This window comes from Equus przewalskii, chromosome 6, assembly GCF_037783145.1.
Source record: "Equus przewalskii isolate Varuska chromosome 6, EquPr2, whole genome shotgun sequence".
In the NCBI taxonomy this organism is placed as follows: Eukaryota; Metazoa; Chordata; class Mammalia; order Perissodactyla; family Equidae; genus Equus; species Equus przewalskii.
Window position 1 is genome coordinate 39,453,391 of NC_091836.1, and position 26,980 is coordinate 39,480,370.

At 51.9% G+C, this 26,980-nt stretch overlaps 1 protein-coding gene and 1 long non-coding RNA gene across 3 annotated transcripts; one reads left to right on the forward strand and one right to left on the reverse strand.

Annotated features, from left to right (window-relative positions):
* Window positions 1–13,762, forward strand: LOC139083895 (uncharacterized). Of its 2 annotated transcripts, none has more exons than XR_011540966.1 (5): window positions 1–342; window positions 2,884–2,955; window positions 5,174–5,549; window positions 5,890–6,674; window positions 11,754–13,762. It is a non-coding gene; the product is annotated as an uncharacterized lncRNA (long non-coding RNA). The 2 variants fall into 2 exon arrangements; XR_011540967.1 differs by having other exon boundaries at window positions 135–342; window positions 5,174–5,347.
* Window positions 6,763–26,980, reverse strand: ADAMTS8 (ADAM metallopeptidase with thrombospondin type 1 motif 8). Its single transcript, XM_070623444.1, has 9 exons — window positions 25,810–26,980; window positions 18,006–18,245; window positions 17,112–17,247; window positions 16,275–16,442; window positions 15,043–15,344; window positions 12,642–12,825; window positions 9,998–10,170; window positions 9,722–9,897; window positions 6,763–7,962 (listed from the first exon to the last, which is right to left on the reverse strand). Exons 1-9 carry the CDS (start codon window positions 26,566–26,568, stop codon window positions 7,392–7,394), a joined length of 2,709 nt encoding a protein of 902 aa, XP_070479545.1. The 5' UTR covers window positions 26,569–26,980; the 3' UTR covers window positions 6,763–7,391.

Below are 26,980 nucleotides of genomic sequence, written 5' to 3' on the forward strand. Positions count from 1 at the left end.
GGGCTTCCCTGGGCGGAAATCTCACACGTGCTTCTGGGGGAAGACTGGGCTCTGTGCGGCCCCTCCTGGGAGGGAGAGAGCGCAGAGCAGCCTCACGTGGCCTCCTCCGGACTCCGCCTGTGTCTTTATCTGTTATGATTCAGCTGGGTATCTCTGCTACAACTCTGTAATCAACCTCAGCCATGAGCACTACTCCGTGCGGAGTGCTGTGGGTTCTTCTAGCGAATCTCTGAATGACGGGGGTCTCTTGGGCACCCTGACAGCCTCAGGAGTTAAATTTGGGGGTGATCAGCATGTAGAAAAAACTGAAACCATGGGAGCCTATGCGATCTTCCAGAAAGAGTGAGTAGAACACTGAGATCTCTGCAACTTAGGGGTGGTCTGGGGGACAGATACGACAGAGGAGGGCCAGAACTCAGGCAAAAAGAGACAGGAACATCTGCTGGATTTAGCACAAAGTCATTGATGACGTTGGCAAGACAGTCCCCGTGTGCAGTTGCAGGGAGACCTGGCTTGTTAGGGGGTGACGAGGGGCGCCATCCCCTCAAGTGTGACTGGAGGGAGCAGAGACGAATGTGGGAGGTGTAAACATATTGTTTTTAAGGTGGAAAAATCTTGACCATTTGTTTTCTCATTTATTAAGTGCCTGCTGTATGACAGGCTCTAGGCTAGAAGCGAGTGACAACATGTGGTTCGGGCCTCATGTCATATGTGGTCCAGAAGTGAGACAGGAAGGACTACCAGTGGGCTGAGTATTTGAAAAGTGATGTGCACAACACCATGGGGGTGTTTAACCTAACTGGAGGCTTTCTTTGAGGAAGTGACCTTGAATCTGGGGCTTGGTGAATAAGTAGGAGTTTGTTGAAGTGGGAAGAGGAGAAAAAGGAAAAAGGACATTTCAGGAAGAGGGAAGAATCTATATGAAAGTCTGGAGGGAGAAGAGGGTGCGTACTTTGGAGGAGCAGCAGGGCCTTAGCCAGTGGGGGGGAGAGTGAAGCGATATGGCTGCAAAATGGCACCAGCCAGGTGATGCAGTGCCTCAAACACTCATGGGATGGAGCCAGCAGAGGGAGAAGCTCAGCCAGCAGGAGAGGGTGGGATGGTCTGTGGGCGGAGGATCTTGAGAAGGTGAGGTGCTGTGGCATTTAGAAGGGATTAATTCTGATGGTAGGAAATACCTCATCATGTAACAGAAACGGGAAAAGAGGATAGATTTTGAAAAGGACAGATATAGCTAAAGGTAAGACCTTAGGATTGGTGGCAAGAAATCGAGCTTTCTTGTATGATGACACTCATTTTCTTGTGAGGCAGGTTTTTGCTTTGTTTTGCAGTCCAGTTGCCTTCCTGAAATCTAGCACATTTGGAGGCTAAGCAAATAGAAGGGGTCTTTGGTAATATAACTCAAGATGGAGAAAAGGGAGACACTGTTCCAGCATTACAACACACCAGGGATAGGCCAGCAGGAGGCCGAGGTCAGCGCGGAGGAAAGTCTATCGTCTTTAAGATTGGTTGTCCTTGGTCCTGGGCCTGTAAGGGCTTTTCCCTCTTCCCTTCCTCCACCCTTGAGATCTGAAGACCCAGCTCCATCTAACAGTGAAACTAGACGGAATAGAATGACCGACAAATCGTGTCAGGGACCACACCTGAGAAAAGGCTTTACACTGGGTAGATGGTGGAGAACAGAGGGGTCGACAAGGATCATGGGGTGGGGAAGTTGAGCCATGTGGAGTCCTGCATATCTAGACCTGATGTGCTGCTGTGCCCTTCAGAGGAGCCGCGAGATTAATTTAATAAAGTAAATTAGTAAGGTAATAGTAAAGAGGAATTATCTCCTGAATCTTCACCCTTCTATGGACTTGCTAGCAACTGGAATGTGCCTCTTGAATCCAAAATAAGGTAGAATTATAACATTCTTTTAGCTTCATGTCTGTAATTTGACCTGTTAACAGTGAGATTGTGTCCTCTCTCTCTCTTCTATCAAGGGAGATGCAGTGTAGGATACACTTAGTAGTAGAGGGTGAAGTCATCTACTCATAGTAAGGGGAAATGTGGCAGGATCATGAGCTTGAGGGGAGTGGAGAAAGTATAAAATAATTTCATAGAGAAGTGGCAATAGAACTGACTAGGGCAGCTAGTCAGAGTTGCTGGTCAGAGTTTCCCTTGGAGACCATAACTTCATGGTGGCGCCCGTATGCTCAGTGGTGTGTGATTTCCCCTAGTGCTGTGCAGCTTGGTTGTTAGCATAATGATAATGAGCATAAGGCTCCTATCAGAGAGTTGAATAGGTCTGGCGTGGGGCTCTGCTTGTTGAACGCCAGAGAAAGTTAGTGGGGCAAGTGAGTTGGGAATATTGGCAAGACTGAGACTGAGGTGCTGGAACGTGGAATCTAAGCAGCACGAGGAAAGAAGAAACAGAGAAGAAATAAAGACAGGGGAATGTGTGGACACAGGGATGGCCAAGGACCTGGGCGTCCGTAGAATAAGTGTAGTGGGAACTAGTGAGAGGTCTGGAAGGGTAGGAAGTTGTGGTTGGGGAGCAGGATATTTCAGTTTAAGACTTCAGAGGGGGAGAAGTTCTGAGTAATAAGCAAGTTCAGGATGTAGCCTTGGGAGGGCCCACATGGATCCTTGTCATCACTGGGGCCCTCTCTTTTAGCCAAGATTCACATGGATTTTCTCTCTCTTTTTAGCCTCTGAAGCACCTCCCCTCTTAGCTACCCTTTCCCACTTTCTGGTCCAGCAAGAGGAACTCACAGCATCTTTTCTTACTTCCGGAGAAATTTATTCCACATGTGTCTGATTCATTTGCGTTTACAGAAACTTGAAATCTCCAGTGTCCAAAACCTTTTCAACTATTTTTTTTCTCCCCTTTCTTCGAAACAGGAAGTTGTGTTTGGCTGCGGACAAACTCTTCCAGTGCTCCTGGGACTCACAAGATGTTTGCAATGAGGAACGGTGAGGTCTGGGGAAGGCGTCTTTACTCCCTCCTTTCCTGGGGCAATTGCATGTCTGCCAGGGGTAGGCTGGGCAGGTCATGGGGATAGCCAGAACTTTCCTGTCTCTCATTGTTGAGCCTGAGGCCTGAGGGAAAGTATGTTCTAAAAGAAACAGGTGGCTTTGGAGGCTCCTATATTTCTCTCTCCCTGCGCTAACGTTAGAGCTCAGGATGTACTTGTACATTGGGTCTCATCTTTCTCTTCCCAATACTTGAGCAGTGTCTGTGAGGAGCCCCTCATCTAGTTTCTGGATGGTGTGGGTTGGCTGGCATTCAATTTTAAGTAGGGGAGGCCAACTATCTCCCAAGTGGAATATCAGAGAAGCTCCCTGTCTGAAGAAGAGTGAACCAAGCTGTAAAGGGGCACCACTGTTTTGATAAGTCTGGCCAGGTTGTTGGGAAGTGTTAACTAGAAATCGGGCAGGTGCCGGGGAAGGGCTGACATGGTGCCAGTGAGGCAGGGAAAGCCTGAGTAGGTCACAAACCAATCGCTCTGCTCACTCAGGGCTCCCACTTTTAGTTCCCCTCAGTGTGTTATTTTGTATTGTTTAGAATTTTTTCACATGTAAGGTCGATATGACCACCATATGTCACTTTAGTGATTACCTAGATTGAACCAGCAAAAATGTCAGCTTAAGTTGGTGACTTCTTTCTCTTTCACATTCCACATGCAGCTTTCTTGAAGCTGCAAGCTCAGCCAGAGGACGCAGGAAAACATGCCTTGCCAGAAGAGAGCTTTCTCATAAAGACATACTGTCCTTCAGCCAAAGGCCACCAAAGGCGAGCAAACCCTTGTTTATATTTCTCAAGGGCAGGAGTGCTGCTGTGTCATTCCCTTCCTCCGCATTCTGTCCTAGCTCCCACTGGCAGCGCCTGCTCAGGGCCTCAGGTGATTGTCTGACCCATGCTGGAATCAGGGGTGGGGAGTGCTGGTGGGGATATAGTTCTCTTCCCTTAGGAAATTTCCTTCCACTCTACATAGAGCAGAGCGGGGCCGGAGGAGGACAGGTGTCAGGGACAGGAACTGCACCTTGCCTACACTGCTGCCTTCGCTGTCTTTGTCATGCTCACCCGATCTCAGGTTTTATTTTGGCTGTGTATTCAGTAATTTAGCTTCAGCTCACCATAGAGGTAAAAGGAAGTGATGAAGCTGTGGCAGCAGAAATCTGAAGTCCAAAGATAATACTACATCTCATTCTCTGTGGTAAATCCCGCCTTTCTGTTCAGTCTTACGGACAAACCACTCCTAATTCCCAAACAGCAGAGGGGACAGCACTGCTTCCTGGAAGGCCATGGTGATCTGAGGCAGAGCGGGTGGAGAAGAGGTCTCTGTGGGCTCATGAGCAGCTCTTCCTACAACCAAGAGAGACTCAGACACTGGCATTCTCGGGCTGTGTGTGACAGTCTTGCACATGGCAGCAACATTGCCTTACCACTTTCCAGGCTCAGGAATGCAGTGGTGACAAAGCCCCTCTCTCTGTTTGCCCTGGACCAAGTTGATAGTGGCAAGACAAAGCAAAAGCCAACACACTCTTAAGAACTTTCCTATTGTTCTTATCATTTTTGGCGGGTGGGGAGTCTTGGAAAAAATGAAGAGAGCTCCAGAGGGAAGCAAGAACTACATGTTTGGATGCTAGGAAGGAGGAACAGTCCTGATTAAGAGGTCCCACTAGTTAAAAAGCCCAAACATGAAGGATCTAGAATGCAGTGGACATCATCAGAGAACAAGATGTGGCTCTAGTGGGAAGAGGGTCCCATCACCCCTGGAAAATGTTCCTGAGAGAGAGGGGTTAGTTTGCTAAACTGGGTCGTGGAACAGCAATGCTGCATACTTTTGTAAATTCACAAGACCTTCTGGTCAGCTACAGGGGAATAAAGGGCAGAGAATAAACTCCAGGCAAGGATTCACTTCTCTTGAGGATGAAAAGTTGGAAGTGAACTTTGATGCTCATGTACCACCTTTGAAATATTTTTGGCAGGTGCTTGAAGGATGCAGATGAATGACCAAGTTACCTGCCGAGTTGGGGCCTAAGGAGCTTCCATTAGGAGGAGTTTCCAGTAGGAGCACTAGGTGGAAAATGCAAACTCTCAGCAGGGGAAATGCAGTCTTCCCTTCTCTGGCCTAAAAGGGTGGTCGTGGTTGGCCGAGGGAAATAATGATGTGGTCTCTCTCTGCAGATCTGTTTTCTGAGTCCCTGAGCTGCAGCTGTTGAATTTCCAGACACAAACAAGTCTGTATTCTGCGAGCCTTGCCGAGCCCACACAGCAAGGAAGAGCCAAGATGGATTCCATTCTGCTTTGCACATCAGCAGCTCTGCTGCCAACTGAACTCCAGGGCAAGAGCCGTGCCTGGTAATGATGCAGGCAGTGCGCATGGCATCATTATTTAGTAGGGGACACACTTGGCCTTGATTAATTTGGGGAGAATGAGAAACAGAAGATGAAGAGTTGCAGAAACATACATCAGCCTCAACAAAACTGGTGCACAGCAAGGAAAAATCTGGTTTTACTAGTCGTCATCCACATGCCTGTGTGTGAGCTTGTTTATACTTAGGTAAGCCTGGCCTCCCACTCACTAAAGAGTCGGCAGACAGGAAAAGTGGCAGCTTGATGGCGAAGCCTGCCATGTGGAGTTGCGCACCACACTAAGGCGACCAGCTGAGGGCACGGTAGGCGCTGAGATCCCGTTTGCCTTGCCTTGTGCTCCAAGGGCCTGAGTCCTCCAAGAGGGCACCTTTTCTTCATTCAGACAAGGGCTCCATGGAGCATCCTCTCTGCCCACATCACCATTTATGTGAAGAGGTCTTGAGAGAAAGCTAAAGGGAAGGACAAAGGGGTCAAAGGTGACAAAAAAGGGAAGATGCAAATTTAGATATGTTCCTTCTTTTCACTAGAATGCCATTTCTTGATGTCATCTGTTTCATCTCACCCATTATGACCAAGGACTAAGTTCCCTCTACACCAGATCACATGGAAGATCGAGCCAGAGACCTCGTCTGGCCAGGAAGAGAGGAGGAGATCTGGAGCGAAGATACGATGGTGGAGGCTCTCAGGGAGGTTTCAGGTGGCAGGTGGGGAATGTTGTTCTATGAAAAGGGGCTGCTTTGGACAGCTGCAAGTTTGTGGGGCCAAAAGAGTTGTGTGATGGAGATGAAACTCGGTGTGGAGAGGAGCTGAGCTCACTGGGATGAGGTTACTTAGCTACAGGTTCAGCATTCCTCAGATCCAAGAGAATCTGGTATCTCTGGCTGGTCAGTATGTAACAGTGAGGATGGGGATGTATGCAGAGTGGAATGGGATAGCCTTTCTCCAGAACGATGAGCCTGGTCATTAAATAACCATTGTTACGTCCAAGTTGGAAGTTTCCACTAGAGCAGTGGTTCTGAAAGCATGGCCCCCAAACCAGCAACCTCCACATCACTGGGGATGCATTAGAGATGCAGATTCTCAGGCCCCCTACAACCCAATGAATCAGAAACTCTTGGGGTGGAGCCCAGCAATCTGTGTTTTAAGAAGCCCTCTAGATGATCCTAATGCCTGCTAAAGTTTGAGAACCACCGGTCTAGACTATGCAAACAAAGAGGGCCTGAATGACCTGAATTCAGCATGCGTATGAGACCTCAAGGGGAAGGCCTGAAGAGACTCAGGCAAGATGCCAGCTTCCCTGTGTGTGTTCAAGGTGAGCTGACTTGGTTTTAGCCTCTGTTCTTGGGCTCTGGGTCCCCTGCCGTTTTTCAAGAAATATTGAACCAGATCAGACCACTACATTGGCACAAGATCACACTTTAGTTCGGAGACACATTTGCATAAATACTTGAAACGGATCCACCTGCAGGTGGAAGCCTGAGAACATGTGGCCCTCCACAATGCCGCCACTCCGCAGCCCTTCAGGCAATGGATTTTAATACTGGAGACAGTCAGGGTCAGTCCTGAAAACAGCTTCGGGGCACAGTTGGGAGCTTGCTTTGACATTCCCCATTGACCCCTGCTCCACACCTCTCCTTTACAGATTTTTTTCCCCTCTGAGGTAGATTATTTATCGGGGAGACCAAACAGAAGAAAATTTCTTTTTCATTTAACTTTGCTAGTCCTTTGCAAACAGGCTGACTGAGTCTCTTGTTTGGGCCAATAAGCGCGCTTTTTACCTTTTAACCTAAGCCCTCTACTTGAACCCAAGCAAGGTCCGATCCGCTAGATAGTAGACTTTAGAAACTGTTGTCCATATCCTCTCTTCTTTTGTCCCTTAGAAATTCATGCCAAACTGCAGGGACTGTGACAATGGGAGGCCTGAGTAGGCCATGCCACCTCCACAGGTAGGGTCACCATAGTGGGGACCTTGGTCTGTACCCCAGCACCCCAAGTCCGTGAGCACAAGACTGGCCTCCTCCCCACTGCATCACAGGGGGCACGGCTGGCTTCCGCAGGGCTTGGCATCCTCAGGTTTTAGAGCCTTGTTGCAGGTGGCAGAGGCCTGGCCGTTGGGATCCCGGCACTCCACAGTCCGCCGCTGCCAGCCAGCTCCACAGCTGCTCGAGCACTCAGACCAGTCCCCCAGTACCCACTGTGCATTGATCAGGGGCTGGATGACATTAGTGGTTGCTCTCTCTTTGCTGTTCTGTATGCTGAAGTCCACGTCATTAGGAACAAAGAAGGTATATTTGACTTTGGGGCGAAAGACCTCACCAGGGACAGTCAGGAGCTGCACGGTCAGAGGCTCAGGCAGGGGCCGGAAGCTCTGCAGCCGCTCCAGGGTGGCAATGGAACCACTGTACTTAAGGATGGTCCCCTTCACCAAGATGTCCTGTTCTATGGCAGAGATGGCCAGGTTTCCATTGAGCAGGTACTGCCCATCGGCGGTCTTCAGTGCCAGGTAGTTCCCATCATTCTGGACCCCTGGGTGGCTCCGTTGTTTCACATCAATGTTAGTGGCACCAGCTGGGATGGTGACGATGTCATTGTAGCCATAACTATGATAGGAACAAAAAGAGATCCTTAGGATCAGTGGCTACCCAGCCCAGTGCCTCAGGAAGTTAGCATGCTGGTGACTGGAGGTAGGCAGACAAAAACCACTAGCAAATAATTAAGTAGTTGCCCCAAAATCCCAAACAAATTAGCTGCTGAGGTGGACAGGAATATTTTGTGTGTTGGGATTTTCAAGGGTTTTTGCTTGGCCTGGCAACTCTGTTTCAAAGGTCTGGAGTTTAGATGTGTGGATCTTGACAATAACAGCCCAGAGAGGAAGGCAGCCCAGAGGGGTTTGAAAAGCTGTGTCAGTGCTGCCAAACCTGGCAGCTCTTGACTCAAATATTTGAGATCACAAACACATTTAGTTCCTTGCACTGGTATAAAACTTCGCTTGGCCACTTCCAAGCCCAGAGCTCAAACCCATGTAGGAAAATCTGTTCCACACGCTTGTTCCAGAATCCAACCAGAACAGACATCCTACTCCACCTCGCAGAGTCCGTCAGTTCCCAGCATTTGGTTACTATGGCTCTAGGGCAGGAACCAGGTAAAGCCCGCTTCCGTGGAGCCTCTGCTGGCTGTGCCCAGACACCATGAGCTGTGTTTTTCTGCGAGGATAGGATGCTGTTTGGGGAAAATGTTCAACTATATTGTAGGTCTGGGGCTTTATGTGGGATGGAGAAACCTTAGTTCTTCTTCTCCTCTGGGGTAAAAGTGTTTGAGTTACTTAGGCTGGGAAGAAAGTGATGAGGATTGCTGAGGAGCATCAGTCCCTCGCTATACTGGCCTGACGCCCCGCCGGGCCAGCCACTCAGTCTAGGGCAGCTGTGAAAGCATCCCTGGGCCCATGTGTCGAATGCCGAAAGCAAGCCAGCCAAGGGACCAGGATCTGAATACCCCACACGCCATGCTGCTTTTTTCTATATCCTGGGAGTTTAAATTTGAAAAGATTCCCAAGTGGTCTGCTGTAGGCTGATTCTGTTCTCTGAACCTGATGAGAATGCATGCATGCTCTTGACCTTCCTGTCTAGGAAATGCGTGCAATGGCAGGAAAAAAAAGAGCCCAGGAATTCAGAAGCCTGGATTCTCTTCCTGGCTGTCATTAACTCTCAATGTGACCTGAGAAGAGTCATGTCATCGTTTTGTGCCTTAGTTTCTTCACCTGTAAATGGGGAATAATAGTATTGGCCTTGCCCACCTGATAGACTTATTTTAGAATCAAATGAGGCCACAGACGTGAAAGCACTTAAACAGATACTAGGAGCTTTATGAACGTGCAGCTCTAAGGTGTGAGAGAGCTTCCGGAGTTCTCAGTTTCATGAAAGCACTGAGGCTGCCAAGGCTCCCCTTTTCTGTACCGCCTTTTCTGAAGATCCACCTGTAGCAAGGACAGGACTCGTCAGCTGTAAGGTAAGATGTCCTTCCCAAAACAGGCCTGAAAGAGCTGCTTTCTGGCAAAGGTCCTGGTTATGCAGGGTAGCTCCATTGCTGACTGACTCAGAGATGGTACATCCCTATCCATGTGGCCTCTGGCTGTCCTGTGCGCCATCCTCTCTGGGCCAGACCCTCTGCCAAGTACTCTGTCCCTCTCATGACTCCTTACAGTGACTCTGAGATAGAGAGGACTGCAGATGCTTCACAAAGAAACTGCAGCTCAATACTGCAGGGGTATCAAGTAGCAGTCACAATTCACACTTAGGCCAGTGTGATTCCAAAGCCCGGTCCACTCTGCTACTGAGGTACAGAACTGCCCGGGAGACTCACCTGGAGGGGTTGAGGGAACCAGAGACCTTCCTGCATGAGTTGCCTTTGCCCCCACACACCCCACACCTGTCCAGCTTAATAGGTGAGTCCACCACGTGGTCACAGCCAGCCTTGACACACTGGCCACGCACACAGATGGCCAGAGTCTCCGGCCCACACAGGGTGCCGTCAATCACCTGCAGCCGGGAAAGGGAAGGTAAGAGAGGGTGTGGTGAGCACAGAGGCAGCCCATGGTGGGGTCGGGCCAGGGGGCCTGAGTTCCAGAAGGATTCTCACCTTGGCCTCGAACACCTTGAACTCGCTCCTCCCCCGGGCTCGGCAGAACAACTTGCAGCGGTCCCTGGGGGACACCCCTGCATACTTGGGGACCCACTGCAGGGGGTTCCCATCCACATCTGTGTAATTGTAGGCATTGTACTTCTCACACTGCTGTTCCCTGAAGCTTTTCCCTAAAGAAAGTGAGAAACGGCATGGAGTCAACGTGCTGCACTGAGGCAGGCAGCCCCAGCTGGAGAACGCCGGGATTCAGGGCACCTCTCTTCCTCCTGGTTTTGACTCAACCCCAGGACACTGGTCCTGTGTCACCTGGGCCCTACATTCCTAGACACATGTGACCTAGGTCCACGTGTGACCCTCACTCATAGAGGCAAGGATAGGAGCATCCAGCCTCAGTTGGGCTTTCTGGGATAAAATCCTTTCCATTGGAGAAGATACTAATTCTATTTTACAGATGAATAAACTCAGGGAGGAACAGGGGACAATTCAGTAAGCTTGAGAGGCATGGGTGACACATGGAGTTATATTTTTGGGCCTATGCTAATTGTGCTTTATCTTGACTTTCTTGGTGACATTGGATATGTGGTCAAAGACTCCCAGATCTGCGTCTCTGGTTCTGATCTTGCTCCTATGCCCAACTTGCAGTAATTCTGGGTGTCTATGGGGGAGCTCCATTTGTCGGTACTGCAGTTACCTCCAGCTCAGGGAACCCCAACTCCATATGGTTCCTCCATGAGCTGGTTTGATTTTCATTTGGCGATGCCATCATATTCCAGCCTGAGACTGGAATCCTGGTATCTTCTGAACATTTGAGCATCTACATTCACTATTTCTAACCTGTCATTAAGCCAGGACAATCAGGACTATATTCAATGTCTCCATCCCACTCTCACCATCTCAGTCCACCTCACACCAGCACAGGCCTTGCAGATTCATGCGAGACCTAGCGCCCAGCCTCCTACACACAGCCTGCCTCCTCTCCCATCCTGCTGCATGCTGCTTCCAGAACAATCTGTCTGAAGTAAGACATGGTTATTTTCATTTTCGTTTTTGTTTTCCCATCATCCTGAAATTAAGCCTACTCTTACTGAGGTTCTCCACTCTAGCTGTGCATCTGCATGGCCTGTGGAGATTTTTCAAAACATAGATGGCCGCGCCCTATTCCTGAGATTCTGATTTCAGTACATCTGAGGAACCTGGGCCTCTGTGTTTGGAAAAGCTTCCCAGGTGACCTGATGGGACAGCCGGCACAGAGACCCCCAGATACCATGTTAGCTTCCAAGGACCTTTGTGCTCTGGCCTAGAAATGCTAGTACCTTTTGCTTGACTCCATCTGGGTGATTCGAAGGCCCTCTCAATCCTTCCCCACCTAGCCTCCTCATCACCATCTCGATCCTCCAGGCCCTGCTTGGCCCTAACTCCCCCTGAAGCTTCTGATTAGCCCAGGCTTTTCCTTGTGCTGAAGTCCTCGTAAGCCTGGGGTCTGTGCCTCATAGATTAAGCTTTAATTGCATTGTAAAAGGGCTTTGGATCTCTCACTAGACTGCAAGTTCCTGGAGGACAGAGACCATGCTTTGTGCATTTTTATGTCATTTATAACATCTAGCACAGTTCTAGCCACACAAGAGGCACTAAACACACTTGTTGATTGCGATGGCGGACCTGGTGCGTCTGCAATCACGATATCGCCGATTGTCCATGTCTACCTTGTACCTAATACTCGTTCCCCTCCCCTTTCTCTCTCTCTCTTCCCCAGGAACATGTCACCTCGCATGCCAGGCAAACTCTCTCAATTCCAGGGCAAGGTTTCTAGAGCCTCATGCCATTGCTGATCCTTCCCGTCTTGCAAAACTACAAAGCCTACAGATACCCATTAGACACCAGCCCAATGCCAGTGTGTCTCTGCACTTGGAAGAATCTCTTGGAAAGCTCCCTTATCTTTTGCTGCCTGCCAGTACTTCCCAGAGCTGCACAAAGAGGAGCTGGATGGGATGGTGGGGAAACTTCGAATGATCCTTCTCGCCAGTTCTGCTGCTGCGCCTACTGCCCCTTAGTTAACATGTGTGCTTTCTAGCTGGTACTAGGGGCTAGGAATCTGCCAAGGGGAGGGAGAGGCGGTGTTGCTTCCTGGGAAGGTTTGTCAGGCAGTTGCCACAGCCCCAAGGGAAGATGGGCAACTCTTCTCAGAAGGAATGTGCACTAGAATCAGATTCAGAAATCCTCCCTCCGCCCTGGGCTGACTCTTGGCTGGAAAGACACTGGAGGTTTGGCTCTGACACTTGCTTTGGAAAAGACTTCCACCCTGTACACAGGCGAGGGTTCATATGCCTCCAGGAGGATTATTATCCTAGACGCCAGCCCCTCTGAAAAGCCCTCCCTCCTTCCACCGAATAAATTTGGTTAGGAGTGACATACTCTATCTCCATGTCCTGGAAGACCAGGGCAATTTCTCTCCTTGACTCTGCCATGCTCTCCCAGCACAGTGAGCAGTGTCCCGGGTCGCTAAAGGCTGCCCTGAAACTTGCTACCTCGCAGAGCCCCTTGATGTCTGGATCACAGGAGAGAGCTCTGCATCCCAGGAGACCCACCCTCCACCTCCTCTGGGGATCTGCTGCAGCAAGGTGTGGCCATAAGTGGCGATTACCATCAGGGGGGCATTCCTCTGTGTGGCATGACTGATACTTGGCTCTCCGACCCAGGCAGTATCTTCCTCCGTTCTGAGGCTCAGGGTCCTTGCACTCACGGTGTGAAAACTGGACTCCTCCTCCGCAGGTCCGGGAGCATTCTCCCCAGGGTCCCCATGGGGCCCAGCCTCCATCTACCACAGTCTGCAACACACAAGGCCACCCTGAGTCAGGAGCAGAGATGAGGAGGCCTCAGCTCTGGGTGTGACAGGGGCCCAGGGCCCTGACTTCCTCATCTAGTCATGCTCATCCTGGTGCACGGAGCTCAGTGAACTGCCTGAATCATTTGTTTAATGACTCTGTCGGCTTTGTGAACACAGGCTGTGCTGGACTTGCTCAGTACTGACCCTCCAGGGTCTAACACAGTGCCTTGCTCTTAGTGAGGTGCTCAATATTAGTTGTTGAGTGAGACTCTTTTCCGTGTTTTTTTTTTTTGCTGAGGAAGATTAGCCCTGAGCTAACATCTGTGCCAATCTTCCTCCACTTTATATGTGGGTCACTGCCACAGCAAGGCTGACAAGTAGTGTAGGTCCATGCCCAGGATCTGAACCTGTGAACCTGTGCTGCTGAAGTGGAGTGCACCGAACTTAACCACTACGCCACAGGGCCGGTCCCTGAATGAAATTCTTTTATGGGAATAAGATTTGTTCTAACGCAGCAGTTCTCCATTGGGGCCAGTTTTGTCCTCTGGGGACATTTGGCAATGTTTGGAGCTATGTTGATTGTCACAACTGGGGAGGGCATGTGCTGCTGGCCTCTAGTGGGTAGAGGACAGGGCAGCTGCTAAACATCCAAGGATGAACATCCAACAGTGAGCAAGACAGCCCCCTACAACCAGACTTATGCAGCCCAAAATGTCGCTGAGGCCGAGAAGTCCTGGTCTAAAGGAATAATGGCTGGGAGGTGTTGCCACTATCTACAGCTACAGTTCCTGTGGGAAGACAATGCCGGGACATGAACAGAGTTGCTTCCAACTTTATAACTGGCCTGTGAGAATAAAGCTTTGGGCCTAGTGGGTGCACAGAGTTTTCAAAATGAAAAAAATAGAAAAGTAATATTTGCTCACACAAAAATTGAAAAATACAGAAACGTGTAAAAAAGAAAGTGACACACAAAAAATACCACTACCCAGATAAAACCATTGATATGATTTTCATCAATATCCTCTCATGCTTTTGCTCTGAATATATAATCATAAAAATGTGGTGTTGTTTTACACAGATATGACTGTCATGTATGTAGTATTTTATATCTGTCTTTTCCCATTAAAAATAGATGATAAACATCATCCCATGATCATCCCACATCAACTTCTCCCGCACGGAGCTTGGCTCTGGTGCTGAGGAACGTTGGACGGACGCCCTCCTCTCCCCTCGGTAACACGAGAAGCTCAGGCTACAGGAGAGGGTCGGGACCTAGGAGAGAAGCTCAGCGTCCGAGTGGGGAGGCTGGGAGGTGGCTGAGGATGAATCCGAGAATCCTGCGCTGGCTCAGGCTTAGAGTGTGTGGCTCACTTGGCCCAGGCAGGCTCCTGAGACTCAGTGCAAAGGACACGCCACTGAGGACAGCCCTCTGGAGACAGTGTTCAGGCCACCCTGGTGATTCAGTGCTGGGCCGGGACCAGGCTGCGAAACTCAGCGGATGCTGTTTCATAGAGATGGCTCAGTGACTCGCAGTAAAAGAAATGTGAGCAGCCTCATAGTTTAGAAGTATTAAGAGCAGGGCAAAGAAGTGAATCATTTAAAACTCTCCCTGGCATTGCCTTGGTTTTTGCAAGTTTACTCTGTCCTGGGCCAAGTTTTCTCTGCCTGCTCAGAGGTGGTTCTGATTCCTCCTCCCCTCCTCCGTTTTGAGTATGGAATCCCCAAATTACTCTCATGCTCCTGACCTCTAATTATGCATTCAGCTCAGACATGGTAGGATCTGAATGCTTTTCCCTCAGTTCTTGATGGAATGCTCCTCTTCTGCTGTCGCTCTATCTGTTTATAATAGAATTCATTATGGCTTCCATTTACTGAATGCCCACGTTCTGGTCTTGGTGCTGGAGTGTTCCACGCCTATCACCAATTCTCACGAGGCCTCAAGTCAACTCCAAAACAATTCCAAAGGGGGAGTTCCCCAAACACCCAGAGAACAGGTGACATGTTCCGTCTGCTGTGAGGACAGCCTTGAAGGGCTCCTCTCGTGTGTGGATAAATATGCTTTGCTTTGTTTGTTAAAAGATGAGTGATTTTGCTTAGAAGTTATAGTTGCAGCCTGGCTCCAAGTCTTTGAGTTTGTGGGTCTCGAGCGTAGTGTCCTCCTTGGAAACAGCCCACCTCCCACCCTCTTCCCCCACCCTCCCAAGTGGCTGTCCCTCACCTTGGGCCTCTCCACTTCCTCCTCAGGCAGACAGCTGCCATCCCAGCAGAGGTGCCCAGGCCCACAGGGCGTCCCGTCAGCCCAGGGCAGGCTGCCGTTCTTCGTGTGGCAAAGGGGCTCTGTGCCATCCATGTGGCACCAGAGCTGGGCGCAGATGTCCTGCGCAGAGGTGTTGGGGCAGTGGCGGAAGCCCAGCCCAAAGATCTGCTTGCACTGTTGGTCCAGGTCATAGAGGGCCCTGCGGCCTGGGAGGTCTGTCGGGAGGGGCAGGGCCGAGGTGGGGGCGTCCAGGAGACAGTCTCCTGAGAAATGGAGGAAGCAGAGGAACAAGAATAAGGGACAGGGGTTCCGTCTCTCAGCTCTCCATGGCCTCCCACGTTACACTTAAATTCCTGTTGATGGGTTTAAGGTCTAGACGTCACGGTTTCCTTGTCAGTCTGAAAACTGTCAACACTTAAACATCTATAGAGAGGTTATCCAGTTGTTGACAATCAGTAGCAAATTTTTTTCTTTTTAGGGTTGAATTTCTTTTGTTATCCAGAACATCTTATATGCATTCAGTGTGCACCTAGGGAATGCCAGCTAATTATACTACTAATCTATGTCACAATACGATGGGGGGACGTAAATGGGCTCTTAAAAACACGGCATGCAAAATAAACCAAAGTGTTGATGTTTGGATAATCTACTATTTTTGCCACATTATTTTACCATATGTGTCCCTGCCTCCTTCAAATGAGAAGAATCAGGAATAAACTGCGTTTTTGCTGCTTTACTTAAGTCAAACTTTTAACGAGGCCTGCCCCACTTGCTCTCCCACGACTTCTTCCTGCCTCTGCCATTTCTAAGCTATCATATGAGTGATCGCCCTTCTTTCCTCTACTACAAACATTCTTCCATTCTTTCAAGCTCTGTTCAAATCCGCCTCCTCCAGACAAACCTTCTCAGACTGATTCCACCCACTTTGTCACTAATAATCGAAATTAGCCAGAACTCAGGCAACTGAGAGATGGGGCAAGGCAGAGCATGCTTCGTGGGAATGGTTGTAATGCACGGGAGGCTGAGTGAGGAACATGTCCCCAGTCTCTTCTGATGCTAAATGTCTGCGATGCTCTGTGATGGCGCACAGCTGCCAACAGTGTAGGTGCCGTCAGCAGTCTAAGGGGGCCTCAGGGCAGAGTCCAGCCGGGCAGCTGGCAGGAGCAGCAGGGGGAAGCCTGAGGGACGCCTACCGTGCCCGCCGTCCAGGAGCTCGGTGAGGTACATGGCACTGCAGGGAGACCAAGGCAGCGTCTTGTTGAGGTGGATGAAGAGGGGCGCCATCATGTGGTGCTTGTCCATGGGCCCAAAGAGCCGCGTGCAGGGCTTGGAGTCGTCGTGAGGCATGCTGAGGACATGCCCTGGGAATGGAGAGACCCACAGTCCGCCCCAACCACTCCGCAGCTCTCCAGCCCGCCCCACCCTGCCCTGAGGGCTCCCCCGTGGTCCAGTGCCGTCCCCCCTTCTTTCTCTCTTGAGAGAACCACACTCTGCTGACACGAAACTCCACCAGTCACTAGCTCCTCATGGGAACTGCCACCCCCTCGTTCCTTAAAGATTTCTTTTTCAGACTTCACCCTGGGCTTTTCTCCTCCAGGAAGCTTTCTCAGAGTACCAAGGAACATGGATGTCCCTTTATTTTCTGCCTCAGCCTGTCCTAAATTCATGTTCACCTCAATTATTCGCTTGCTTACAAAGCACTCTCTTTACAATGGATATTCCCATAATTGTTACTGCTTAGCTTAGATACGGCATCACAACTCTACCAGAGCATTTGTTTCACGTTCTGGCATTTTCCTGGTGACCTCTGATGATGGTCCAGGACACTATTTTAACGTTTTGGCCTTATGTTCAGGGTGGGAGTGGAGAAAGCACAGCATCTGTTTGCATAGATCACTCTGTCAGAATTATGAGGGGAAACTGGCTAAGTCTGCAGGCTGATATTCATTCCTCAGACTCTGGGCCAGCTGCATTTGGAAGAGGCGGTCCCTCTGACACAGTGGAGTGGGTTCGGGCACGGCAGGTCTTACCTAGTTCATGGGCCAGAGTGTAGGCTGCCTGGAGCCCCTCATCCTCGATCACAGAGCAGCTCTTGTTGGGGTCGCAGATTGTGCCAATGTCCGCCACGCCCAGGGTGTCACACATCCCCTCCTTCCCACAGAAGTTCTGCTTGGCGGAGAGAACGAGGGCATGAAAACAGACACAGAGCAGAAAATCTTCCTGTCCCTGCTCCTCCTGAGTGGAAGGAAACTTTCAAAGCCAAACGCCCTATCTCTTCACATAGGCCACCGTGTGAGGAAGCACGTTTCTCTTTCTACGTCAGTGTGTCCTAGGGCCAGCCAGGACTTGGGAGGCAGGACAGCATATGACTAAGAGCTCTGACCCTGCAGCAGGACTCCTGGGACTGACTTTCAGCACTGCCACTGGTGGCTGCTCTGCGCCTCAGTTTCCCTAGTTGCAAAATGGGGCTAAGGGCAGTCACGTTGTGGGGTCGTTGTGAGGACTGAGGAGTGAACAGGGCCTGGCATACATTATTACACTCTCTAGACTTCAGGAAGCTGCCTGTTTAAATCACACCAGTGGGTAGGCCTCCTGAACCGTGAAGATGGACCTCCTCTCTTAATTCCATCTCCAGATCTCTCACTGGGCAGTCTGAGCCCATTTCTTCTTGTTATGACCTCAGCAGACAGCTGGTCACAAACTTTTGGAAAAGAGCCCTTATGAGATTCTTCGCCTTCCCTTGCAAATACCTCACACTTGTCCTCATGACCTCCTCCTCATAGTTGCACACACGAGGCTCCTGGTGTCCAGCTGGGGCCAGCAGGCAGACATTTCCCATGTTTGGGCAGGCCTAGCGGTCCTCCCTTTGATCCGCCCATCCCGCCTCCCTTCCTCCGTGGGGTTTCTGGAGCCAGTCCACAGACCTGTCTGGTGAGCAGAATGGCTGTGTCAAAGTGTTCTGGGTGCCGGTCGCTGGGCTGGTTGAAACGCCGCTGCCAGTTGCAGAAGTTGCGCAGCGTCAGCCCCCCGTTGTCAGACACTTCGGGGCCCCATTGTTCATCTTCCACGATCAGCACTTTGACCACCATCAGGTTGATGGAATTCCTAATGCTGGGGTGCTTATAGATGCGGGCTGCCACGGACATCAGCGTCAGGATGTGGTTCTGTCAAGAAGGAGGGAACAGGCAGAGTGAAGGGTTCCATCTCCTGGCCTGTTGCCTGCCTACTGCCACCACTCCTTCTTAGGCACCCCGTGTGCCAGGCTCTGTGCTGAGCATTTGACAGACAGCATCTCGATGAAGATTCGCAAAAGCCCTAAAACATCTGGAATTACTTCTCTTTATTTTACAGATAAGAAAATCGAGGCTCGGTAACCGGCCCAAGATCACAAAGCTGATACATGTACAGCCAGCATTTGAACCCAGACTGCTTGGCTCCAAAGCTTTTCACATCTAGGCCAGCCACACGTGGCTATGTAAATCTAAATTAATTAAAATTCAATAAAATTAAAATTATAGTTCCTCTGTCACACTGGTCACATTTCAAGTGCGTCAATAGCCATCTATGGCTCGTGGCTACTGATTTGGACTGAGCAGACAGAACGTTTCCACTGTCACAGAAAGTTCTATTGCACTGCACTGGTTATTCTGCCTTAACCTTGACACCAACTGTCTCCCTGCCAGCTACTCCCGAGCCCGCCCTGTTCTCAGCCCAGAAGCAATGATTTGAGTGCTCAAGGTTAGTCGAATTTCCCTCTTAGAATCCAGTCGAGCATTTTCCTGATGTCCGTTGGGGTAATCTCCACTCTTCAGGATGGGAATTGTTAATGCCGAAGACATTGCTCTAATAGTGACTACTAACAATGGTTACTCCACAGCCACAGGGCCCCCACTTTACACGTCCCCTCATTAAATGTTCACAATAACTCTGTGAAGTAGGTATTGTAATCCCGATTTTATGAATGAGGAAGTGGAGGTTCCCACAGGTCAGATAACTTGTCTAAGGTCACATTGCTCTTAAAGCCAGATGACAGGCCAGGCGCGTCTGTCTCCTAGGTCCACATTCTGCTCATTAAGTTTCCCAGTGCTTGGCCTCCTGGTTTCTGCCTGGACAGCCCCAAAGGGTTTATTCCCTTCTGCCTGGGGCTTGAGAGAATCCAGTGGGCCTAATGAGAGCCAGGCGCTGAGGATCACACCTGCCCTTAGTTCCATCCGCTGAAGGAGTCTATGTCATCGCTTGGCCTCTGTCCCATCCCTGGGCTGCCAACCGCTCCCACAGCTTTGGAGGCAGCCAGGCAGAGCTCACTTTCCAGCCTCAGGCACCTCCAGAAGTGAGTCCTCTTGGGTTACTTTGCAGAAGCAGAGACAAAGGGGCAGAGGCACATCCTCCTTCAGTCAGGAGTATGGCCAGCCGAACTGCCACCTACTTGCCCTGCTCCCTGTTCCCTAGGGCAACACCTCCTGTAGCCTCTCTTTCTTCCCTCCTGTGGTCTGGAGGTGGGAGTGGAAGGAGGCAAAAGGGGGGGTGAAAGGCTAGATAGGGACATTCCATCCGCAGAGGCCATGTGTGGGAGTTCCAGACGAATCCCATTATTTGTGAATGGGATCTGTCTGTTCACCTCGCAGGCAACAAGCCAGCTATTTTGTAAGCCCTACAAACAGGGGTTGGCAGGTTATTTAGCATGTCAAGCACTCCAGCTATGTTTAGGCTGATGTAAACATCTTATCAGCAAAGCTGAAACTTGGCACTTGCTTCTGGAGTTGGATTCCTGAGGGAAACAAGCAATCACATCATTATGCAACTGGGGGTGAGGGCTGAAGAATGGTAGCTTGCTGAGGCTCCTTCCTGGCCAGGTCTTCACTGCTTCCAGGGGCAGAAAGAGTCTCCCGGTCTCTTGCCCTAGGAAGGGCCAGGGGCTGATGGGCTTGGGATCAACCCCTGGAATTTCTTCCGAGGCAACCTGCAACCGTCCTCACAAGATTTCTTCCCTTTGAATCCCAACTTCGCAATCTCAAAATGGGGGCGATGATGTCTTACAAAGAAGATATGAAGACAAGAGATGTCAGTTGCTCAGCACGGTCCCAGAAGGCTCAAGATAAGGAACTGAAGACTTGAGGTTTAAGAATGGCCTGCCTTCCCACAGTGACCAGAGCTGACTCTAAGGCAATGCAGGTGAGCAGAGACCATGCAACGGCCATGTCCCCAGTGAAAACCAAAGGCACATGGGTGCAAACTGCTGCATGAGGATCGGGTGAGGCATCGGGCTTCCCAACACTAAGGTCTTCAGGGAGTCTCCTTTGCAGATCAGGGAGCTCATATCATCTCTTCCAGATGCTGAATAACTGTCAGGCTGAGCCGGCTTGAGAGCCACTGTCCTTCAAGGCTGTGGGTTAGACTTGAGGACATTTCAAAGTCCTTCTGGCTGCTATCTCAGGAGATAATTTCTATTGCAAGAGGGCTCCAAGGATTATGTGGTGCAGTGTTTCTTTTCAAATCCCAAATCCTGGTCCCACTTACCTCCCCTTCTCTCTTGTCTCACTGAGCTTTTGGAGACAGGAAACGCCACCATCCCCACCGTTAGGTCCTCTGGGAAACAGTGGCAGGAATGCCTGACATTTGCAGTGCATCTTACAGTGCCCTAGGGGGAAGGACCACTGGGCCTGGAGGGGTGGGTGGCCATGAGTCTGTGAGCCTTCGATTCTCAGCCAATCCCCTGGGCCAAAAGGGCAGGCCTGACTTACAGTCCCACAGAAAGCTGGCTCAGGGGCTGGTCAGGGAGAAGGTTAGATGGCTCGCTCCACTACCTGGTGTCTATTTATACCTTCCTACGCACCATACAGTGTAGGCTGCTTGCTGGAGTATGTGAAGGAGATTGCGGCCCTGGTGGAGTGGGAGCCCCAGCCCAGCAGGCAACCTCCAACAACCACGTCAGGTAGGTCGGAGACCATGACCAGCCTGGCCAAGGGTGGTTAAGCAACCCTGCTCCTGAATGGCTGGGGATCCCACGCCCTTAATTCTCATTAGGGAAAGCCAGGACATTTTTGGGAGTCTCCTTCTCCACTGGCGCCCCCAGGACCTGGAAAAGAGAACAAATGCCCCGGCCAGGACAGAGCCTTCTTTGACTCTTTGACCTACAAACAAGGAGATTCCTCCCCCAGAGCTCCCGTGGCAGCCAAAGCAGCCTATGGTGGGAGTCTCGGGGAAGGCTGGGCCCGGGCCAGACGCATTTCCAGCAGCTCCCTCTGCTCAGAACGTCATCCTTTACGCTTTGCTATTTGCTCTTCACACTGTGGGTCCTACCACGTTTCCTTGCAGCACGCCTGGGAGAGGCAAGGAGAGGAAGAGTGGGAACATGGAAACCCTCTGACCCCAGCAACGGGCGCCATTACTGGTCCTTCCGGGTATCTCTCTGGGGCCTGAGCCTGTGCTGGGAAGGTGGTGCGGTGGAAGCAAAGGAAGAGGGAAAGAAGCAAGAGGAGAAAAGGGGGGGAGGGTCCAGCATGATGTTATTCACCTCTCCTTGTTCTCCAAACAGCAGGGGGTGGGCCACCTCTCCAAAGCACATTCTTACCAGAACCACAAGAAGTCGAGCTGAGCAAGCTGAAAGGTAGGGCTCTCTGCCGCGTGGGACAGCAGAGCGGGCACAGCAGTGGCTGGTGTGAGGGCGTGTGACCACAATGCCCTCCTACTCTGTCAAATGCCATCACTGAAGACAACTCTGCTATCAATCAGGCTTTGTGGAGCACCTACTCTGCCCCAGGCACTGGGTCAGGTGCTTTCCATATTTTATTGTATCCTCAAGAGAACACTAGGACATTGGTATAACTATTCCTATTCTGCTGGTGAAGAAAGTAAGGCACAGAGAAATCGGTAACATGCTCAACGACACTCAGCTATTTCTATTACCCTTCAAAGTCTATGCTCTTAATCACCACACTGACTGCTACCCGTCTTTGCTGCTGTGAGGAAAACTACAGCACCGCCAAAACAGACCTGAACCCTTGTCTATGTACCCCCACCCCCTGCACTGTAGGGGAGGTCAAGTGGCCAATCAAAGGCCTTTGGATATTAAGGCGTTTTCCTTGGGAAATATTTCATATTGTTGATCATTCTGACTGCAGCAGACTCATTCTTTTGCCAGCGGGAGAACACAATGCACACGTATGTAACACTTGTCTTTCGCAAGTGAAGACAGGAGACTATCAGTGCCACTCCTAGGACCCTCTCTGCTAAGCAGAGAGTCCAGAAGCCCGGCTTGTAGCTCATATACTGGCAGGACAGATTTACCCAGACTGAGTGTGTGGCACTGCTCAGCCACCACTTGCTCCTTTCCTGCTCCAGTTTCATCCAGGGAACAATTAGCAGTGGCCGGATGCAGACAGAGTTAATGGTCTCTTCCGAGGTGGTCCCTCCTTTCAGAAAGCCCCCTTTGTCTAAGCTCCTTAACTCTGAAACCAGATAAGAAGGTGGGAGGCAGGGGCCCCTTCTGTCAAGGGATTAAGTGAGCTCAAGTGTACCGAGTTCTGGAAAACTTCATCGTCACTTAGCGGTAAGACCAGCCTCGAGCACAGCTGATTCTTTCTCTAGGCCTTGAAGGTGGAGGGCCTCCCGCTTTGGCTGGGCATCTTTGGACTGCTGGATTCAAGGACCTGTTCCCACAACACACACCAGTGTCGGGGGTGAGAGAGGCACAGAGCTGCAGAGCCTCCTCGTGCTGAAGCAGCAGCGTGGCACAAGAAAGAAGAGCAGTAGGCTCAGGGTCCGGACACGGCTTGCACACCCAGCCCTGCCGCTTACTAGCCATGTACGAGAAAGTCACATGTCCTTCCTCCTCTGCCTCCCTCACAGGTATTTACACTGAGGTGATATGTGTAAACCACACTGCAAATTGAACACACTCAGAGAGTGGCTTCCCCACATAGTGCTGAACTTTCCAGAAGTCTCATTATGAAGCAGTCTCACAGATGCTTCAACTCGAATTGATTACCTGGTCCAGGTGTCTTGCTTCACAGCGGAGGAAATCCAAGCCCTCGAGGGGGGCAAAGTCTCTCTTCATCCTTGCCACACACCCCGCAGTTGCTAAGACACCCCAAACACCTTCCATCTGTGTGAATGAAGTCTGCAGAGCCTCCCTGAAGAGTTACTCATAAAGAGCTGGATCCTATTTTGGGGTGATGGGTCTGGGCAGGCGAGGTCTTGAGGACCTGGGACTTGACATTCACTTCCTTTTGACTGGGCTCATGGGCCTGTTTGGGAAGCCCAGGGGACTGAGCTGAGAACTGCTGGTGAGCAGTTAGAGCAGAGGGGCCAGTAGGCGGTCATAGAAACAGCTGTGCCTCAGCTGCTGCCCCACCCAGCATCATGACAACAGACACACAGGTGGGCTGTGACATGAGACCAAGGGGCGGTGATGGGGCTGGTTGAGCTGAGAGGGGACTTTTCTTTCAGGTGTGAGACCTGGAAGTAGATGCTTAGAGAGAGGCACTGCCTTCACAGATGCCTGATGTCTATTCTGATGTGCTCTCTTGACCTGCGTGGGTTGGCTGGGTGCAGAGGTGTGTCTGTGAATGGTCCAGAGACCTGCATATGTGGAGAGGGAGGAGATGGCACAAGTACGTGCTTGGTCATCCAGCCAGGAGTCATTTGAGGGTGGAAGTGCTCCTGGGTGGCTCTGCAAAGAGAAAGCTGACTTGTCTGGTGCAACCCTGGGGCAAGCCCAGCCCAACCTCCTGCTTTAGTGGCCTGGGAATCCTGGAGCCCAGCACCAACGCATGTCTGCTTCTAGATGCTCTGATATCTGGAGATGCCAAGTATGTCCTTGAGGCAAATACTCAGTATCTTAAGTGTCTAGGTGATGAGCTGAGAGAGTAGATGGTAGGAAGGTGTTAGGGAGGACATTTTGGCTCTGAAGACTGAAAAGAAATTACTTTTTCTGTTGCTTCTCTGTGTTCTTGCTGCCTTTCCTACCTCCTGGTTCTCAGGCAGATGTCAGAAACTGGTCCGTGTGTGTGTGTCGGGGGGACTCAGTATCTCATCTCTGGGTTTGCAATGAATACACTTCAGCTTCTTTCTGGTGGAGACCCCTAGTCAGCCCCTGACCTGAGATGGGAGAAGCCCCACTTGCCGCCCTCTTGAGGATGTGCTTGGGGAAAGGAGTCAGAGAAGGTGACTGGTGCCTCTGCCTGCTCTCAGAGTAGACAGCGAAACAGATATTCAATCAGCGTAGACACAAAGCCCATGGGGCTCAAAGCTGAAGCCTTCGAAGCACCGAAGGCTCAAAGCTGCCTTACCATGCTCTGGGAGAAACAAATACCACAACAGCACACAGGGAAGCCTGCCCGGGGTTTAACCGGCCCCTGCAGTAGCTAGAGGAGCAGCCACATGGACCTCTCACCCCTAGCTCTTTCCATCCTTCCATCTAGAGTGCATTTCCCAGTGACTGCAGAGTAAGAAAGATGGGGTGAGAAACAGAAGAGCTGACTGCGCCTCATCTAGACTATTCTGTACAAGTGATACCTGAGCACTTGGTGTCCCCAACAGTCGGGCACAGGCTGAGCCTAGAATAGGGCTCCCAGCCACGACTGCCATCATTGAAAAAGTGTCAACTGAGCTGCAGCAGTGGCTAGCATCCCTGTTTCAGGGGACTATGGCCTCTGGGCAGGTCAGTTCTTCTCTGCCTGGCACATCTCTGGTTCCGTGCTCCCAGGGGAAGAGAAAGTCCGGCCCTCTCCTGGAACCCTTACAGTTCACCTGGTCCTTGGGGGAGCTGCTGGGGCATAGGGCGACACAGACACCTCCTGCTGAGTCTGCACCATCTTTGAATCTAGTTAGAAATGTTATGGCTACAGGAGCTGTCCCCTCGACTCAGTTTTCCTGGGTAGGGAGTAGTGTCTGGGCTGACAGCAGCTGGGGTGGACCAAGTTTAGTTCTGGCTCCACTAGGAATATTAACTGAGTTCATACCCCACTCCCTTCTCCCCTCCCTTTTCCACTGAAGTTTCAGTTTCCCAGGCTGAGCCCCCAGGCAGAAATTCTGTTCCCCTCCCTTCTCGTGCTGATGCTGGCACTACAAAGTTCTGCCAGGGCTGAGTGCCAGGTTGGCAAGGTAGTCCTTACCCCTTGATCAGAACCAGCTGGGCACACAGAAGTTGGGCAGCCCCCTTCCAGGTTTAGCTCCCTCCAAACAATGTCCTCTACTTATGGCAACCTCAGTTCTGGCCGCAAAGGGAACGAAATAGCCCTATCTTTTCATCCCAGCTGCCTTTCCTTGGGAGCCTCTCAGGTCTGGAGACAGTAGAGGGCTGAGAAATGGGGGTGGGGGGGGGTGGGGGGGGTGGATGTTCTTCCAAAATGTTCAATTTTCATCTCTGTTGGGAGAGGCAGGTGCCCGGGGGAGGGGCGGGGGGAGATGCTTTAAAACACTTTCAGTTCAGTTTGACAAGTGCTGCAGGAGATTCAAGATGCGAGGGGTGGGGCGAGCAGGAGAGGGGAGGAAGCACCAGGACCTCCACTCTAAATTGGAAGGGACACGGTGGGGTGGGGCAGCAGGTAGCCCAGGTGTCAGAGGTTAAGCAAAGAGTTACAGCGCTTTCTCAGAAAGGCAAGAACCTTGTCTGGGGTCGATCTTGGAGGGTGAGAAACGTGGAGGGTTTTCTCAGAGGGACTGGAAAGGGAAGAATTTGGAGACTCTGGGAGGTGACCGGGAGCCTCCAGGCAAAGCGAGTCCTACCTGTAGGTCTGCTCCATAGAAGGCGGCCATGGACGCATCGGCCACCAGCAGCGTTTCCACGAAGCGAGCCTCAGACACAAACCGCTTGGTTCTACTCGTGGCCCCCAGGGTTGGTGGCAGCTCGCTGGCGCCTTCTGCCTCCTCTTCGTTGCCCCCCTCTTCCTCCTCCTCCTCCTCTTCCTTCTCCAGCTCGTCGTCTCCTCTCTCCTGCCTCCGACCCTCTCCCTTCTTCACCTCCCACTCGGGTCCTCCAGGGAGCGGGTGGGCTTCGGCGGCGGCGGTGAGCCCGGGCCCCCAGCGCTGCAGGCGGTGCGGCTGGTGCAGGGAGCCCCCGGCCCCCTGCGGCTGGATGGTGAACTCCTCGCCGTCCAGCAGGAAGGAGCCGCTCAGCCCGCGGCACAGGCTGACGGCCGCCAGCGACTCGGGCTCCCCATTCACCGTGCCCGAGAAGAAGCAGTCGCGCAGCTCCCGCTCGCCCCCGGCCGCCTCGCCCGAGCCCCCGAGGCGCTCGATCTTGAACTCGGGCGCCAGGAAGCTGGCGTCGGGCGCCAGGCGCAGCACGAAGCCCTTGCCGAAGGCGGACAGGTGGAGCGCGAGCTCGCCCGCGCTGCCCGGCAACCGCGTGGGCACCACCAGCTCCGAGGCCTGCCCCCCGCCGCCGGGCCGGGCCGGGGCCCCGCGGGCGAGCGGCGGCGGCGGCGGCAGCAGCAGCAGCAGCAGCAGCGGGAGCGGCGGCCACCGGGGGGCGGCGCGGGGCATGGGGGCTCCGGCTGCGGCGCAGGCGAGGGAAGAAGCCGGCCCGGCGCGGGCAGGTGCTGGCGGCGCGCGCGCGGCCCGGCCGCTCCCTCCAGCAAAAAGCAGCTCAATCAGCTCGCCGGCCGACTTGGCCAGCGGGCGCCCGGCGGCGGCGGCGGTGCCCCGGCGGCCCCTCGGGCTGGCGCAGCCCGCTCCTCCCGCGCCCGCCCGCCGATCCGAGCGCGAGCAACTGGCGCCCCGGCCGCGTGCGCCGGTCCTCCGCCCCTGCCCCGCGCGGCGTCCCCGCGCACCCGCCTCCAGCCTCCTCCCCACCCCGGGAAGCACCGAGTGGGCTGCCGAGCCCTTCGTATTTATACTTCCTTCCCGGCTTTGACATAAGAGGTTTATTTTTGATCTCTCACTATTCCCGTTTCCC

Excerpts from the sequence above, each read along its gene's own strand:
- ADAMTS8 (XM_070623444.1), bottom strand. The coding sequence starts at position 26,568 with ATGCCCCGCGCCGCCCCCCGGTGGCCGCCGCTCCCGCTGCTGCTGCTG. Across the intron at positions 18,246-25,809 it reads TCTATGGAGCAGACCTACAG|AACCACATCCTGACGCTGAT; the intron begins GTAGGACTCGCT and ends CCTTCTTGACAG. Across the intron at positions 16,443-17,111 it reads CACTCTGGCCCATGAACTAG|GGCATGTCCTCAGCATGCCT; the intron begins GTAAGACCTGCC and ends CTCCATTCCCAG.